The 19,606-nt window shown below is 40.9% G+C and overlaps 1 protein-coding gene across 1 annotated transcript in view; it reads right to left on the bottom strand.

Annotated features, from left to right (window-relative positions):
- Positions 1 to 4,699: 4,699 nt before the first annotated feature.
- Sumf1 (sulfatase modifying factor 1) overlaps positions 4,700 to 19,606 on the bottom strand; it is an 84,284-nt gene continuing 69,377 nt past the window's right edge. The window contains exons 8-9 of the mRNA XM_021164694.2: positions 16,331 to 16,390; positions 4,700 to 6,261 (exon numbers count right to left, since the gene is read on the bottom strand). Of these exons, the coding sequence (XP_021020353.1) occupies positions 6,151 to 6,261; positions 16,331 to 16,390 (171 nt within the window). The 3' untranslated portion in view covers positions 4,700 to 6,150. The remainder of the gene's footprint in view (positions 6,262 to 16,330; positions 16,391 to 19,606) is intronic.

Genomic DNA, 19,606 nt, shown 5'->3' with positions numbered 1-19,606 from the left:
TTCGATCCCTTGGTGTTAAGCCCTTGAATTTTCAGAACTCAAGTAGGGCAAGTTTCAAAATCTGGCGTTTCTTACTTCATAGCCTACCTAAATATCATCTGTAATGATTTTGCTTAATCAAAAAATTAATTAAACTCTGGCTCTAATGTTCTAAACACAACAGTGGGAAAAAGCAGCTCTGGCTAGCTGCCAAGGTTTCATCCCAGGCTCACGGAGTTAATAATTTCCATGGTGTTTTAAGCATGAGAAACACCAAAGGCCAGATTCTGTGGAACTAAGGTCTGTTCTGGGGGACTTTGTATTACAAGAAGCAAGTTTCAACCAATAAAAATGAAGCCAGCGGTCAGGAGCCTGACATTTGTGGTACCAGCTGGTATTAGCCGGAAAACTTAGCGATGAAGGCCGAAGGGCCTGAAAATGTCCTGTCAGTGTATCTACTGACCACACAAGTCTGGGAAATCATTCTAGGTGTGATGGGGTGGGGATGGAGGCATGGAGCTTTCCCAGGGACTTCTGGGTAAAATGAGGTCACTAGGCAAGCTGCTGCCCTTTCTCTCTCACACACACTCCTTGTGTACCACTGCAGCATCAGTCATTCTTCCCATGTATATTGCACTGCAGAAAGTGAATTTTCCACTGTGTGCACTTTATCCATTTTTTTCATATTTACTTGATTTTGTAATGTGTAGAGTGCTTTACCTCCCCGTGTGTCTGGATCATGAGAATGCGTAGTGTCTATAGGTACCAGAAGAAGATGTCAGATCCTCTGGAACTGGAGTTCCAGGTGGCTGTGGGCAGCCACGTTAAGTGCCAGGAACCAAACCCAGATCCTTAGGGCCAGAGGATGTGGATCTGCACTCCATCTTAGGCCACACAACAGGAAGGAAGCGAAGAGATCAGCAGGTACAGATGCTTGCTGCCAACTATGACTACCTGAGTTTGAGCACCAAGACCCAGGCAGAAGACTCCCACACAAGACCTCCATGTGTGCTGTAGCACATAGACACAAAAGCATAAAATGTGGTAAGAAATGTTATTTTAAACGCAAATATCTAGCTCTTCCCTAGCATTGGACAGTTTAGCCATTCCAGCCTGATCTCTCAGCCTCTTTAGAACGGGCCTCACTTACATACACACAGCCTGCTCCACCTATGACATTTCGGGTGTGCTGTTGTTGTTTTGTGTGCCTCCCCCATCCCCACTCCCTCCACACTTCCTTTTCCTGATAGCTAGCCTACAGGTTAGTCCTTTTGTGTTAGGATAACTGTCCGTGGAAAGGAGGAGAAAAAGGTGTACGTAAAGCATCATTTCAAAATGAAATAAAAAAAAAATCAATGAAATAAAAGACCCTCTATCATGCCTCTTATAAAATTCCTACAGTTTTGGGACAAAAAGGAAGTGATGTTTGTTTCCAAAATATCCCCTGTCCTATGGCAGCTATAGATTTAACTGCATGGAAAAAATTCTAAGTGCTACTGGAAAACTGAAGATAAAGGTGATTCCTTTAGCAAAGCTCATCACCAGAGAGAACGCTGGGGTTCCCAGGGCTGAAAGCCATTATTCTATTGTATGTCAACATTCAGTTATCAGGGAAGACTTGGAAACAGAAGTGACCCACTCTGACACTATTTTGGAACCATTCACCACGCCTGTGCCCTAATCAACACGTCCTGAAATAAATGGTACCTTCCATTGCACTCTTTTCCTGAAGAGCAATGGGTAACTGAAATGTTTTGTCCAAAAGAGGTGGGAGCCTGGAAAAAAAATCTGCATTGCTACAGAGTTCTGTTCTGTTCTCAGAGTTTATAGGCTGAACCCTGTGAAGTTTGCAACCAATTTGCAATTCAATATTCTACAAGAAGGAAGTGTCACTCTTCGTAGCCACCCCCATCTCCTGCCACCTCTAGGTCCCTTCTAATCATGTTTTCTAAGGCCTTGGGAAAGACAAAATGCCCACTTCCCACTCAACTAATATGTACAACACACCCTTAAAAATAAAGCATAATTATCAGGAATTGGAGACCAAAACAGACTGAAAAACACACCCCAAATTCCTTCTATGTATCAATGGAGACAAGGAACAAAAACTGTTAGAAAGCAACCCAAAATAAGGGCAACTGAAGGAGAAAAAAGATAAACAAACTGGTTTTCCATGCTGGACCTAGTCCCCCTGACAATCTGTCTACCAAAGTATTTATTTAATGCAAAATGACTAAGTGATTAACAAGCAGTAAGTAGAAGGCTGGAAGCTGTATTGGGCTCTGTAGGAGTTGCAAACAAATTCTGAAATAAGCAAGCACAAATTTCCTTTCAATACAAGAGAAAACCTTATCAATCAATTTAGGAAGACCTTCAGAAGATAAAAATAAAACAACTAAAAGTCCTTTGGAGGTGCCTTTCCTTAATACAATGAGTGGTTTAGTGAGAAGCTTAGGAAACTGTTACATTTCCTGCTATGTTAAGCTCTCCTGGCAGCAGAAAACGCAGCTAAGAAACTACAAAGACACTGCCTCATTAAAAAAAAAAAAAAACAGGGGCTGGAGAGATGGCTCAGTGGTTAAGAGCACCTGACTGTCCGAAGGTCCAGAGTTCGAATCCCAGCAACCACATGGTGGCTCACAACCATCCGTAATGAGATATGACTCCCTCTTCTGGAGTGTCTGAAGACAGCTACAGTGTATTTACATATAATCAATAAATAAATCTTTAAAAAAATAAATAATAAATAAAAATTTAAAAAAAAAAAACAGTTGAGGAGGAGTCTAGTCCCTGGATCCAAGTTTGACTTTTCATGGAAATGGTCTCCATTAGAAGCACAAGCCTTTAAGGGCTTACATCCTAAAGGGGGAGAGAGAGTGTCAGGGGATAGAGAGACAAGGGACTGAAGAGCTATAACTCTAGTTACAAATGGCAGTAGGAACTTCATTAGGGTCCTGGTTTCCTTAAGCACCTATTTTACAAGTGCTGCTTGTGAGAATTTCCTAAATAGTCTGCCTCTATCTGAGAAGTGTGTGTGTGTTTGTGTGTGTGTGTGTGCACGCGCGCGTGTGTGCGAGCTACCTTTTCTTTTTCTGTATGTGCATCTGTGTGTCTGTTCTGTAACTGTGTGTACAACTGTGTGTGTCTGTGTCTGTGTATATGTCTCTATGTGCCTGTGTGCAGCTGGGTGCTTGCTTATATGTATGTGTCTGTGTGTGGATATATGCAGTTTTGTAGGGGATAAAAACCTTCAGTCTTAATGGTTTGATTGTCTTACCCAGGCACATGTGTGGAACAGTTAGCCCCCAGCTGGTGGTTCTATTTGTGAAAAGTTGCAGAAATTTTTGGAGGTGGGATTTAACTGAAGGAATTAGTTCAGTAGAGGTGTTCCTGCAATCTCTTTCTGCTCCCTATCCTCCATGATGTAAGTGGTCGCCTCTTCCACATGCTTCTGTCACCATGGTGTACCTCATGACAAGCCCAGCACGAGCAGGTCCAAGGACAAGACAAGCAAGTGACATATTCAGAGTCACATTTATGGTACTGAAATACAAAACTGTAATTGTTACATTCTGTCTGCCTGCTCATACGTCAGTCTGTAATATTAGGAGACTATGTTGTAGTAACCGACATATGTGGTTCTTAAATCCTAGAACATGCTAGGAGCTGCTAAAAATGAAGTTCTTAGAACTGCCCAAAACCACACAAGAATGTTTATGATACCTAAACATTAATTAACATGGAAAGAGACCCATATATATGCACTATAATGTAATGATGTAAAACATACAGGTGGTGTGTGCACTCACTCACAGGTGGAAGCTAATAAGTAAAAACAAAAGCTGCACAGGAGAAATGGTGACATTAAAAATAAAAACCTTATTTCCTACATAAGCTTTGTTTGTCTGTTATTTCTGAGTGGGATTAATCATCACATAGAAGTTTTTAGAGAAATGGTTTATATTCACAAAGTGGTCATAAATGTGTCTAGATATACAAGCAACATTACTACTTTATAAAGAGATTATAGACAGACACAGCCACTGTCAGACATGGTGGTACATGACAGTAACCCCAGTACTTAGGAGACTGAGGGTGGACAAAAAGTTCAAAGTCAACCTAGTGAATTTCAGACGGACCTAAGCTACAGACCCCTCAAAAACAAAATGAGGGCTGGTACAATGATTCTGAGACTAACGGTGCTTGCCACCAAACCTGAGGACTTGCGTTTCATTCCTGAGACCCACACAGTGGTGGAAAAAGACAGCTTCCCATGAGTTGTCTTCCAACCTTTGTGCATGCACAAGTACACATGTGCTCACATACTTTTTAAAAGTAAAATGGTAATAGTAGCAACCCAGCGTTGACTGGTCACTTGACATTGTTACTTGACTTTGTGAGCAACTATAAAGATGAACTTTGCTAAAAATGGCTCAGGGAGTCAGGACTCTGGAAATCTGGGTGGATGCTAGCATCAATCTTGAGTTGAAAGCCTTTACTCTGAACTAAGTTCTTCCCTGGCTTTGGAAGCGTCTGTTCACCAGGGCAATGCCCTTGCCTTTGTATCATGTATTGTGGCCAGAAGTAGCAAGGCTATAACAGGGTTCCTGGCAGAATGGCCTTGCTCTAGAGAATAAAAACTGCTACAAACTACCCACATATCAAAGTTATCAACTAGCTTCTTTCTAGAGAACAAAACACAGAAGCATTACAAAATGTCTGACTCGGGAGGTACTAGTTTATTTGACATAGTACATGATTCAAAGCATCTGATATCGCAAAATCAACCACATTTCTTGCATCTCTCTGGTGTAATATACCAGACACCCTGAATGGAGTCTATTCAAGGTCCTGGTTCTTTTTCTCCCATGTGGTACCAATATAAGCTTATCCCCGACTGGCTTACAAATAAATGAGACTCAGACTATGGTTATTTTATTTGGCTTTGACAATTACTGGGGGTAACCCCTAATCTACTTTTCTAACTGCTGGCCTGGTTGCCTCACAGTGGCGTTCCCAGATACTTGGAGTTTCTCCTGGCCAAAGGCTTATGGTCCATCTTCTTCAAGGCAGCTCCTCCTACCCTCTTCTTCCTCCTTCTCTCCTTGATCTCTCCTCTCTCTCTCCATACCCAACCACACTCAAACCCACCTATCTCTAATCCCTCCAGTAATTGGGTACAGCCAATTTTATTTAGCCAATAGTTTTAAATTAAGGAACAAGGTTTGCACAACAAAAGCTTGTAAATGTGAGAATTCACTCACAGGCCTAGACCTTCCAGTACAGGATTTAGCATTACAATACAATACATACCATCTGACAAAACCTCAACACCCAAAGAGCTAGAATTAAATGGTTTCCCTAATTAGTACACTTTTCACATTCTTTGAAGGCTTGGGGGGCAAAGGGGAAACAAGGCTTCAAACTGTCCCTCTGAGCCAAAGGCACTTAATGTCAAAAGAAAAAGGACAGTAGAGTCACTCCACAGGCATTCCTGTGTGTTCAGAACTCCAAACTTGAGTGTCCCCTCACTGTCCCAATGGGATTTGTCACAACAATGTAAAAGACACTGATTTCCTTGAAAGAACAAAGTGCAGTATGAATATAAAAGACTCAAACCCCACCCTTTTCTGAAAATAATATGTAAGATAACTCTCACCTTATATGATTAGTATTACTCAAGATTCACACATGGCAAAAAAATAGCTAAAAAATAATCTGTCATAAATTCTCACTATGCAATCACAATACACTCTGCTAGTTCGAATAGAATCTGCTAGTTCACATAGAGTTGGAGAGAGCCTCAAAGATCATGTTGTCCATCCCTCATTTCATGAGGAGACAGAGGTCGAGGCAGACAAGGTGCTGGACTCCAGGGTCTGACCCTGTGGCAGAGTCTGGCCAGGACTTCTTGGTTCTCGGCTCTCTCCTCTTCAAAAGGCTTTCAAAGTAAAACATGGCGATGATCCCCAAAGATACACCACACAATAAAGCACAAGTGCTGACATGCGCCAGCCATTTGGTCACGCGAGACAGTTCCTTTGGCCACTGGGTGGACATGGAATCCTCCTCAGATGGGAATACTTTACATGAGATCAGTTCAGATTTCCAGGGGAGGCCAGCTGCGAATAAGAAACGCCTTCTTGAATCTAGAAAAGCTCCTCTTGGCTGTCAGTCTGCAGTGGGCAGGTGGTCAGCTGCACATCGGAATCCCAGGTTGGATGCAGAGCTATCTGGTGTGTTCTGGCTTCGAGCTGCACAGCGGTACCTATAGCAATAGGACTATAACAGATAACATGCCGTAAGAGATCCTGGAATCCTTGGCTTAAGGCTTACGTTAGATACAGCTTCACAAAAATACCTGGTACAGAGAACTCGGAGCTACCTGAAGGAAGAGCTGCTCCTGAACTGCCTTAAGATATTGTGTGATGTACGCTTGGCAAAAGACAGCAGAGCATATTCAAGAGTCAGCCAGCTAGTATCTTTTACCTTAGAAATAGCACCTACATATGGCAGAAAGGCCACCACCACTTATAACACCCCCCAAAATATCAGTAACCTTCCATGGTTATCCATGTGATTGTCTAGTCAGCAGGCTACTATAAAGTAAGAATCATGTTTGTGTATGTATGTGTGTGTGTGTGCATGTAGTATGATCTAACCTATATAATCATATGCTAAAAAAAAGACTAAAAGACCCATGAGATTATAACATGCACACACTCACAATCATTATCCTTTAATGCACAGCTTCTAATTTTTGGCACATTATATCAATTTTTAACATTATAAGAAGAGATATAGCTGGGCAGTGGTGGCACACACCTTTAATCCCAGCACTTGAGAGGCAGAGGCAGGAGGATTTCTGAGTTTGAGATCAGCCTGGTCTACTGAGGGAGTTCCAGGACAGCCAGAGCTGCACAGAAAAACCCTGTCTCAAAGGAAAAAAAAAAAAAAAAAAGAATGGATATAAATGGCAACAAAAAGATTAATAGCAGAACCAAATATCATGGGACAATAAACATACTGGCAAAAAAAGTCATCATAGGAACTTAAAAAATATGAAAAGCTGTTGGAAAATCTCTTTCTTCCCAATACCTCAGAATTTTAAATCACAGTAATAATAACACTATACATGTTAGGGTTTGGATTACTTCATTCTAATTGTGAAAGAGCAGAGAATAAATGCTCACACAAATTGGGCATTGCTTTCCTAGGACATATTCGGCATGGTAGCAGGCACTTTTGTCTGCTATTTTGATTGTAAAAGCCCAGGCAAATGGAACAAGTTACAGAAGGTGACACAAGTGTTAAAGGAAGCAGGATTCCACTCTGAACAAACTGTAGTGTGCTTCCTTTCTTAGCTAGTCTAGACTTCTGGTGCAAAGGGTACCATCCATTTCATGTCTTCTTCCTAGCACTAACGCACAGCCTACTCACACACATTCACACAAACATACAGGACATGTATCTGTGGACTACTGGCACAGCATTTTAAAGCTGCAAGATTCCAAAATAACCATGCATGGAACTCTTGTGCAGGTCATTCTCCAGTTCAAAAATAGCATGAAATAAAAACAGACTAGTCATCCTGGAAGCCATGAGCATAAGCCAAGACTTAGCCCATTGAACCCACTGCTGCCAGCTGGTAAAAGACACTTCAAAAAGAATCATGGACAAGTTGGGAACTCACACACAAGAGATAATTTGTGGGAAGGGAAAAAAATAGGTCAGCATGCAAGACATTTTTTTTTATTCCTATTATTTCTTTTCTCTCACAAAAAGTCAGATGCTTCTAATCTCCATAAAAATTATCTTTGAGGCTGACATGGAAATTCTCTGGTGCATTTTTCCCCACAGGGGAAAAAAAAAAGGAAGGTATAATGCTCTATCTTCTATAGATAATAAAACAATAGCAACCAATTTTCCTTGTGGAGAGTGAGGAACAGAATGTATTCCCAATCTCAGGTAGACAGACAGAAGGTGAAGCTTGAATGTGCTTGAAATAATAAGGTGATGCCTCTGCGTCTGTGTGATTGGCATCAACAGAAGCTTCCCAATGTCTGCCAGGAACTGTGTGAGGAGACAGCAGAATCATCAGCACAGGCACCAGGACGCCTCTAGGAAACCACACACATGCAGTGAATTCCACACTGCAGCCAAGGCCAAGCTCAAGCGGGGTGGGGGGACACACTGAAGACTCTGGCAGTCTTATCCCATGAAGGGGCCACACAGGACGAAAATAACCAAGCTCCCCATCTCCTGACTATATACACCAGGAGAACATGCCCAGGTCTAGGCGTGGTCCTGGCCTGGCTTCTTGGAGGCCACAGACAGATGAGAAAACAATGAGTATGCATCAAAAATTTACCAACAGCCTTGAGCTAAGTTAGTCACATTAGGATCACTTGCAGCATGTCAATGCTCTAGGAAGGCCTAGGTGATGTACACATGTTTATGGCAATGGTTCTCAGAATGAACTTGTGATGATTAATGCTGTCAATTTGATAGGATCTAGAATCACCAAAGAATAACATTTGCGCAGGCCTGTGAGAGATTATTTTGATCAGGTTAACAAATGTGGGAAGACCCAACCTAAATATCAGTGGAATCGTGCCCTATGTTACAGTTGTAGATTACATAAAAAGAAGAAAGCCAGCTGAACCCCAGTATTTGTTCCTCTCTGATTCCTGACTATGGATACAATGTGACTGGCTACCTTAAGCTATAAGCATTATGACTTCCATGTCACGATAGACTACCATGGCACTGTTAGCCAAAATAAACATTTTCTTTCATAAGTTGCTTTTAAGTTACTTATTCTGTTTGTGTGCTGCATACTCCAGTTATCCAGTGACACTCATCAGTATGGAATATACTTCCTTCCACCCACCAATCTTCTCACTGGCCCTTAGGTGGCCTTAACCAAGGTATTTTATCACAGCAACAAGATAAGTAACTAATACTCTGGGAACAGACAGACATACAGACATATAAACAAACAGAAAGAGAGAGAGAGAGGAAGAGAAGAAGAGAGAAAAGAGGGAGGAGGGAGGGGAGACAGACAAACAGACTGAAGAGGTTGTCCAAATACCCCTCCTAGGCTACACCTAGACATACAGACATCTGCTTCCATGGTGCTTCTGTGGTACTCAGGGCACATTTCTAACAAGCTTCCCATCCCTGATCAATCCCTGGGGGTCACTTTGAATAGCAGCAATTTGTTTATTGATTGATTGATTGATTGATTGAGATTAAACTTCAAATCTTCTTTTTATTAGATATTTTCTTTGTTTAGATTTCAAATGTTATCTCCTTTCCTACTTAGCAATTTATAAAGGAGGATGGCAGGCAGATTACGGGGCTAAAGAGTGGTACCAGAAGCACAAAAAGGGCAAAAATTAGGCAAAACAACAGCCAGATTCTACATAGCCTGATGACATCACGGCAAGGTTCTACTAAACATATGAGTGCTTGTAGTATGGCAGCTGCACTTTCAGGCATGAGGAATGCAATCAGAGCAGACAGACAAGGACCCTGTTATCAGAGGGCTGCCACTTAAAGGGAGGAGTCAGACTGCAAACTGACTGAGCATTCAACACTGCTCCCAGCAGGGGTTAGCTCTGAAGAAAGGAAAAGTGGGGAGGGACAACTGTAAGCAACAGTGGCTGCTTTTTAGAGGGTGGTTTGGAAAAGACTCTCTGAGGAGTTGAGATGCCCAAAGAACTGGAAAACTGGAATTCCAGAGAAAATCAGCCAAAGATGGTTAATGTAAAAAGCAAGCTATGTGAGCAGAGAATTAACCAGAATTACACCATAGTGTCCACTGTCTGAGGAGGTTGGGCTCAGAACAAGTGAAAATTATAATAAACATTTTGCTAATCTTTTGACCAGCAAGGAAAAAAAAAAAAACAACCCAATCTCAGTGGTTATTTAACCTTAGGCAGAGCCTTCCAGAATCTGTCCTCGCTGATAAAATAAAGCCGGCCATAAAAGTGCATAAGAACACTCGTCTTGGCCTGGAGACTGGGCTCACTGTTCGACACGTGCCTACCGTGAGCAAGCAATCCTCAGCCCCGCAAAAATGGAAACTACCAAAACCAAGCCCTCCCAAAGAAGCCAGCAAACCAGTCTGCGGAGCAAGCAGTGCAAATGCTTTCCTTTGGGGACACACACTCTGTCACTGAGCCTTGTCCTCACAGAAACGAGCATCACTGTCCCGCTTAGATCAGGCCTCTGAGATTCTGGGTTGTCTGCAGGGAAGATGACACACACCTCTTCCAGCTCCAGCTGTGGGTACACATGAGCTACCTGGATGGCAGGGAGCAGGTTATGTGCTGGCTGAAGCACAGCTGGAGTATAACGCTAAGGCACGGGACTGCAATACTCTTTGCATGGATTATTCTGTATGCTACAGGAGCCAGGCTGCAGCAGCGCTGGTGACCTTTTAGTGCCTGCTCAGAACAGTGTTGAAAGGATTCTGCATCTATGACACAAGACACTAGAAAAAGACTGGTGATATACAAATGTGTTTTTATGACCATAATTGAAAATCTGGAGTATAACACAAAATAATTCAAATTTGAAAAATAGTTTATTAAAGTATATAAAACTCATGGCAGAATACCATCTAATAGTTTTCTCCAAGACATAAGATATCTGATTTTTCATTGCCATCTTTCTCATTTTATTTCTTTTCTGAATTTTATGCAATGAAATTGTTTTGTTTGTATACCAAAACACTTTCAAGAAAATCAGCAATCACTAAAGGTTTTACTACTGGGTCACAGCAGTGCCTGAGGCCTTCCATTAACCAAACAACTATGAAAATCTGAATCCAAAAAAGAAAGCCTCATCATATACATGGTGAGGGGATGGGCACATCACTTGGTGGTAAAGCACTTCCCCAAGCGGTAGGGTGCATGTGCTCGCGCGTGTACACACACACACACACACACACACATGCTGAGAGCTCAGGCCCAGAACTTGCAAAGAGTCAATTCATGCTATTATCATTCTACTTACACACATCCATTCACTCAGAAAATATGTATTAATAAGTAGTTCTCTTAAACTTCAATAATGGGTCACTAGTGAGACACAATTAAAGAGCAAATGTCCTGGTTATGAATGTTCTGGTTGTTCTTTATATATTTCTACCTCTATTTTCAGCATGAAAAGTGGTTCTTAAAGGAAGTCAGGTCTTTGGGTGGCTGGAAAATGGGTCATTCTATTAATTAAGAGCGGGAGTAGGAGGAGGGACCTGTTTCGGCCTGATTTCATCAAAATGGCTAATTACTTTGTAAAAGTGATCTCAGTATCTGTGCTGAGGATGTGCTCTTGGCTCAGGAAACAATCCAGTTAGGATAATGACCTACAACCCTGGAGGCCTTCAACTCAAGTGGGACAGAAATATGGTTTCCATGAGAGGAAAACTGTTTCTCAGATAAAGGGCATTTTTAAGGCAGTTGTATCTCATATTAAATCATTCTCGGGAAGCCGGTACCAGAACCTAGGACGTACCATTGCTCTTTCAAATGACACTAGACCAAGTCCTTTGTCATTCTGGTAGAAGGGTAGCACTGATACTGTGAACTGGAATGAAGATCCTACATTGGAATGTTAGGTATCAACCAACAACACCAAGAAGCAAACTCTATACCTGAGTGCTTATTACGTGAACTGTTCCTCAACTTAACATCTACTGACTCTGCGCATCCTTCCAGTAACCCTATGAGAAAGATATAAATAGCATGTGCATTACACACGTTAGGAAAAACCAAGGCCAAGAAATATGAATGGTGTGCCTAAGGCCACACCATGTGAGCGGCAGATCAGGGAATGGTAGCCTATGCTCTTAACTGGTTGCTGTACTACCTCAAAGCCTCTCTTTCTGTGTGCCCATCTCCTTCCTGTAACTTAGTCACTCTGTTAAAAACTAGGAATGAGGGGTCTGGAGAGATGGCTCAGCAGTTATGAGCACTTATCCCCAGAGGACCCAGGTTTGATTCTGGGAACCCAGGATTGATTCCAAGAACCACATGGTGGTTCACAACGATTAGTAACTCTAGTGCCAGGGGATCCAATGATCTCTTCTTGCCTCCACGGCACTGAGAATACAAGTGGTATGCAGACATACATGCACGTACAACACCATACTACACACACACATAAACACAAACACATACACACAAGATTTTCTTAATGAATAAAATCACTCTCTTTTAAAAACTAGACATATTATTAGAGTTTACTTTAACAATGCAAAATGACCTTGATTTATGACCAAAAGTATATTACCTTCTAGTCAGAGAATTTTACATATTAATATAGGGCTGGAGAGATGGCTCAGTGGTTAAGGATGTTGGTTGCTTTTCTAAAGGACCTGGGTTCAATTTCCAGAACCTACATGGTAGCTCATAACTCTCCATAACTCTAAGGGTATTCAACACACAAGTTTTACACAGACATATGCAGATAAATTACTCATACATATAAAATAAAAATAAATATTTTAAAAATTAATTTATAACATTCTTACTATTTCTATTTATTTATTTTATTTATTTTTAAAATTAATTTATAACATTCTTTATATTTTATTTATTTATTTACGTTTTTCAATACAGGGTTTCTCTGTGTAGCCCTGGCTGTCCTAGAACTCACTCTGTAGTCAAGGCTGGTCTCGAACTCAGAAATCTGCCTGCCTCTGGCTCCCAAGATCTGGGATTAAAGGCGTGCACCACCACATTCTTTATATTTTAAAAATTAATTATAACATTCATTCTTCTTATTTTTGGAATTGCCATTTTTCTCTGGAAAAATTCTAATTCCATCCAGTTTTGTCATTCTACTGTTCACACGATGTACTCTACAGGTTGACTAGGAAAAGTTAATCATTAACACGGCTGTACATCAGCCATTCATTTTAAAATAGGGTCACAGATAACAAGCCTAAGGAGAGCAAAAGAAAGTGATACAAACACCTTAATCCAAAAAAGACAAAGAATAAAAAAGAACAGATAAAGCAAAGGAAAAAATCAAAACCTCAAGAGACCTAATTCAAGCCCAATAATATTAATAATTTCATTAAATAGAAATGGTTTAAATAATGAATGAAAATGCAGAGATTGAAATAATAAATTCAAAAATTCATATAAAAGATTTGATTCTTTAAAAGACAGAATTACCAGAGTGTACCCAAGTAGAAACAGATAATCTACAAAGCCAAGCATCTATTAAACAAGAAAATTTTATTTCCATATGATTTGAGTATATCCTTGAAAGCTATGACAGGGGTGAGGCCTACCCTTATGTTGTTTAGAGGTGAGGGCTGTGGGGAAGGTGATTGGGATTAGATAAAGTCATTTGGGTAGAGTCACTATGCTTGAATCTTACTGACTTTATACAAAGAGGAAGAACAATCATTATGAATGTGCACACACAAAACACCACACACACACACACACACACACACACACCATCACTTCCCATGTGATGCCTTAGAACAACTCTGGACCCAGCATGAATATAAGCACCAATGCTGTTCCTCAACTTTGGAGCCTTAAAAACATAAGCCAAAAACGTCTATTATTTTAAGATTTATTTTATTTTTACTTATATGTGTACACTGTAGCTATCTTCAGACACAGACCAGAAGAGTATATCGAACCCCATTACAGATGGTTGTGAGCCATCATGTGGTTGCTGGGAATTGAACTTAGGTCCTCTGGAAGAGCCGTCAGTACTCTTAATCACTAAGCCATCTCTCCAGCCCAAGTCTCTCTCTCTTTTTTTTAAAAAAAAGTAATTGTTTTGGGTTTTCATTATAGTAATGAAAAAGTGGGCTAAATGCACAAGTCTAGGTTCAAATGTCTTTAAGAGGGAATTCTACCAAGCACTTCAGAAAGAAATGATGTTAATTTTACACGAACTCTTCTTTAATATTAAATATTAAAAAAAACACCTTAAGATTCAAGACTACTTTTGCAGTTAAATTTATGAACACAGCAACATACCAAAAGCACACAAAAATTACTAGGAACAACAAAAAGATTCTACTTATCATTAATTATATGTAAAAGTTCTCAACCTTCTAGAAAACTGAATCTAAACTTTATAACACAGACAGCACATCATGACTCAGTGCAACAGTCAGCGAGAGCGTAGTGATGGCTCAAGAAGTGAGACACGGTCAAGCTGGACATGGTCCGGTGCTAATGTGAGAGTCTGGGGTCCACAGGGCTTCAAACTTAGTCTTGGCTACATAGTGAGACACTGAGTCAAGAATAAATACGTAAACAAACAAACAAACAAAACCAAGCAAATGGAAATCAATCATTGTACGTTATCATATTATACTGTATTAACTGACTAAAAAGGAAAAGAATACTGTTTCAACACATGTACAAAAAGCATGTAGCAAAATCTATTTCATTGATGACTAAAAACTTTGAATATCCTTAATGTGGTATGAAATATAACAGCTAGTGTAGCTCAATACTTAATTTCAAAAAATTGTTTATTTTCTATGGGACATGAGGGCTGGGCATGATGGCACAGACCTTTAATCTCAGCACTAAGAAGGCAGAGAGGTGTGTGGATCCTTGTGAATTCAAGGACAGCCTGATCTATGTTGTATGTTCCAGACAAGCCAGAGATATACAGTGAAACCCCATCTCAAAAAAAGAGAGAAAGAAAAAAAAAGAAAGAAAGAAAGAAAGAAAGAAAGAAGGAAGGAAGGAAGGAAGGAAGGAAGGAAGGAAGGAAGGAAGGAAGGAAGGAAGGAAAGAAAGAAAGAAAGAAAGAAAGAAAGAAAGAAAGAAAGAAAGAAAGAAAGAAAGAAAGAAAGAAAGAAAGAAGAAAAAGGAAAAGAAGAGAAAAGAAAGGAAGAAAGAAAGAGGGAAGAAGGAAGGGAAGGAGGGAGGGAGGGATAGAGGGAGGAAGGGAGGGAGGGAGGCAGGTAGGGAGGGAGGAGGCAAGCAAACAAACTGACAAACAGCATGAGACATGAGCCCTGTAAGGTAGATCATATCCATACTCCCATTTATGGGGGTTTCAGGCAGAAAGAATGCTTTGCTTGGGGAGTTGGAGACTAGCTTGCCTAGCATACCAAGCCCCTGACTCAAAATTTTAATTAATTAATTAATTAAGACTCCATAAAGTTAAACTTATCTACATCTTATATTAATGCAGATATGTTGTCCTTTAAAAAAAAAAATCAGTTTTTTAAGACAAGGTCTCTCAGCTGGCTAGCCCCGTCTGACTTTGAACTCACAGAGCTCCATCTGCCTCTGCCTCCTGAAGGATGATGGATGATGTTGAAGGTGCCGCCATGCCCAGTTTAATGTACGTTTGAAACAAGAATTGAGTTGAACTGAATGAACGTCCTCCCTCCTGAATCACATGGCCAAGGATTCTGAACTAAGAAACTTGTAGAAAACACACACCTACAAACTCACCCGTGTTTGTCTGCTAGAGTTTCTTCAGGCCATTACCAAACTTTGCTGTGTGTTTTCAATACTTGCAGAGCTTTAAAACATCCTGCTATCCAGGCTATACAGCAGAAAGATCTAGCCAGATGGTGGCAGGCGTGAAAAGCCAGGCATTATCTCGTACATATGATGATTCTGAAGTAAGGTAAAGTTTGAGGGCTACTGAATTAGGACAGAGTTAAAGTTCGCTAATGTCTCTACTACAAATTAGTAACTTAATTGTAGTAACCACTGTAGATGGTTTGAAATCTCTAGGACTGAGTCAGTTACCAAGCAAAGATTCTTGGTAATAATAAACTGCAAAATGCTTCTTAGTACAGAGTCAGAAGACAGACGCTGAGTGCTCCAGGCACAGAAAATGCATGACTCAAACAGAAAAAAAAAAAGAAAGGTCAGGTTCTATTTCCAAATTCCTTATGAAGGTTACTTGTGAGGCGCCGATCACTCAGCTTACACAAGAATTGCCAGGTTGGACTCTGAAATCACAGCTCACGGAGCAAAAATGCACGTTTACACCTGACACACTTGGGTGTTTCCATTTTGGTAAACCACAAACTACCCTCCATTTATAACTTTAGCTTGAATCTCAACAGAGAACTCAGAAATAGACAGACATTTGAAATTAAGGGTGTGGTCCTAGACTTGAGTATGGAAGAGGCAGATGGCCCAACCTGTTTCACAGGCCAACAGGAAGAAGTCTCTCAGCAGTGCAAGAGACAGCAGCTAATCTGCTCGACAGGATGCAGTTCACAGCCGTCTCTCCTCTTACTGTTCCCTGTGCCACTTTTCCTCATTTGGGGCAGTATATTACCATGAGTTTGTGACCCACAAGAACAGCTCCACAGAGTTGGACTGACCTTATGGCACATGTAGGATCCACCCTTCTTCACTCGGTCTTTCCCAGAAGTGGGACCCTTCTGTGGATGAAGAGAAAAATCATTTGTTAGTCTGGACAACATGAATGCTCCTCACAGAATGGAAAGGAGTCCAATTTGGCAGAAGCAGTCATCCCATGGCTACCCAGACTCTCCATGTGTCTCTGTCCTGGACATTGTATATGTTCTCACACCCTTCTGAATACCATTGACCCTAAACGTCCAACTACCAACTTTCTACAATCTACCTCAAGTTCCTGCCTCTGCATGAAGACAGTGATGACAGAAAGCTATCTACCTTTAATCTCCCAATTGTATTTTTTTGCCTACATGCCATAAACTGCTTGGCAGCATCTCCTGCCTCACCGCCCTGATATTCAGATTTACCCTTATTATTACCGAACTTATTCATTCAGATAGCAAGAGTGAGCTGTCTTGTTGCTGACTAATAACTGACTGTGTATCACCCAGGATTCCCTTACACAGTTTCAGAACCATGTAACTTTCAATGTAATTCAGAAACAAAACAGTTTTCTTTAAAAATAAAATACTTTAGATTTAGTGCCGTTTGGAACAAGGCATTGTTGTAAGTATCTTGTATTAATTCTTACACCATCAATAACCCCTCTTTGGAGAAAGGAAAGTGAAGAGTGAAGAGTCACAGCCAGGCTTTGCTCCAGGACCAGTGCTCTGAAGCTCTCGGCCTTCGTTCCCCTTAGAAACCAGAAAGGCAGGAAGTTGGAGAGAGCTTAATGCTGGCAAGAAGGAACAGTAAAGAGAACAAAGACACAGACAGAGCAGCCAAAAGGTATGTCTGTTTCTTCTAGAAAGAAGTTCTGATAAAAGGGCAATGGAGATGAAAATCCTGGCACTTCAGCTGCCAAGATAAAAGCCTCAACATCAAGTGTGTTCTCCAAAAGGCATATAAGAAGCGCCAAGAAACTCCCATGAGCCAGAGCTGGGGGGTGGGGGTGGGAACGATTTGTTTTTTCTTTGTTGTTCAAAAGGAAAACTAATCACGCAGCCATCTGCTCTGTTTACTGAAAATAAGAGAAGCCCGGGCACAATCCTCCGCCTGGTTTCACTTTCCCATTTCTAGCTAAAAACATGTTTGTCAAAGACTATTGATTAAAAGACAAAAGGTAAAAGGACTATGCCCACCACACTCTCAAAGAGGGGCAGTACACTATCATGCTAGTCTTGTCAGGTGGATAGATAGAAGGGCAGGTATCTTTCAAGGTATTTTATACACTCAGTTCCTGACTCTACATAATTCCTTTGCAAGTTCAGGGTATACCTATGACCCTAAAACACTTAGATACATTGATAATATTAATTGGCATGCTAAAAATGTAAAGTCTACCAGTGAAAATAAAGGCTCAAATCACAGCTTTCTCTTCAGGAACATCTAGAACTAGACGGCTATTACACCAGAATCGCTGGGTGAGTTTATCAATGTACAAAAGGAAGGCACTTGGGGCTAGAGAGACAGCTCAGCTGTTAAAAGCATTGGCTACTCTTCCAGAGGACCCAGGTTCAATTCCCAGCACCCACAAGGCAGCTCACAACTGGAACCTCAGTCTCAGGGGACTAGAGGCCTTCTTCTGGCCTCTGTGGGTACTACACACTCATGCTACACCAACATATGCAAGCAAACATTCATACACATAAAAGAAGATGGGAAAAGGGGAGGCATAGATCAAGAATTCACTGCAAGCATGTATAATTACACGTCTACCCTATAAGATGACCACATCGCTTACGACTCTTTTTGCTTGAAAATCCCTGCATGTGCTGCTTTGGAGGTTGTCCACATTCTGTCAGACCAGAGGTTCATGCCAATTCAGTTCTCAACACAACTATCACAGTATGTGTTAGAATATAAGATTAATTTTGTTTTGTTAAAATACATATAAGAAGTGGGTCATTCACCAACGGGAAGGTGTTAAAACTAATGCTCCCTCTCTGCTACTCCAATGACATAAAGTTGCAGTCGAAAACTGTGTCACTCTTCACAGCGGTGCAGCACTAACAGCCACTGCAGGCTAATCCAGCTGCAGCAGCCAATACAGCCCTGGACCTAGAACCTGCTCACCTATTTGCTATATATGAGACTGCTTTTGCTATGAAACAAGACATAGGATTAGATACAACTGTTTGAAATGCTTACTACTTTGCCAAAAAGACAGGAAAATTACGAAGAGGACAAAGTGTCTAAAATAGTGACCCTAAAAACTCACATTCGACAGAGCCTTAAAAAGGTACTAATTTGGGTGGGTGAGATGACTCAGGAGTTATAGGGCTTGTCACAAGTGTTATGAGCTAATTTCTATCCACAAGATCTATATATGAAAGAAGGAGAGAACTAACTCATGCAAGTTGACTTCTGACTTCCTGATACAAACTGGGACACTGATGTGTGTGCACACAAACATACAGATGTCCACACATAAACATACAAACAAAAGAAATAAATGGATTAGTGGTGATGTCGTTCTATCGTTAGGTGGTAAGAGCCTATTGCTGAAGACACTCCTCATTTTGGGTCAGTACATAGAGAAATCAATCTCAAACTGACCAGTAAACTCTCTCCTAGATGGCTAGCCTACACAGTAACAGAGGTGCTATCAAGGCTGCTGGGGAAAGAAACATCACTACCTAGTGCAGAACCCTGAATGCTACAATATTGACATGCTGGCAAGATGTGCCCATTCGTCCAACAGTGGAGTGATGGTTACAGGAGTAACCAGCTGCTTTCTGATTGGATATGAACCCAGCTCCACAGGAAGAATTTTATACCTGGTCAAAACTCCATTACTGAGAAGTTCATGGCCTTAAGGGAAGCCTACTGATTTTGTTTTTGCTAAGTGGCTATACTGTCACACTGCCTTCTAAATATTTATGTTTACACATATGGATTTGTGTTGTTCTCATCTTTGGTCAGAGAAGATTCTTATGTAAGACTCATAACTGGTCAAAGTTCATAGGACGAATAACTCTATGGATGTGTCATCTATATCAGCTTGCCAACATCCAAGGCTCAAGAAATGTCATAGAAGAGGGGTGGAAAGAAGTAAGAGCTAGCAAATGAGTAGGAGAGCTGACTTCTGGGAAGGACATGGTTGTTGCATGTATCTGCTCAGTTTCACAGGATCAAGTCAGTCAAAATTCCATAACAGATCAAGGAAGAGTTCTCAAGACCCACCTCTCCTCAAAGAATTAAAAGTATTACTTAAAACTTCTACCTTTTCTAGACAC

Source organism: Mus caroli, unplaced genomic scaffold (assembly GCF_978045245.1).
Source record: "Mus caroli unplaced genomic scaffold, Mus_caroli_1 scaffold_7, whole genome shotgun sequence".
NCBI lineage: Eukaryota > Metazoa > Chordata > Mammalia > Rodentia > Muridae > Mus > Mus caroli.
Note: the sequence above shows the minus strand (reverse complement) of the source record. Positions and strands in the feature narration are given on the sequence as shown.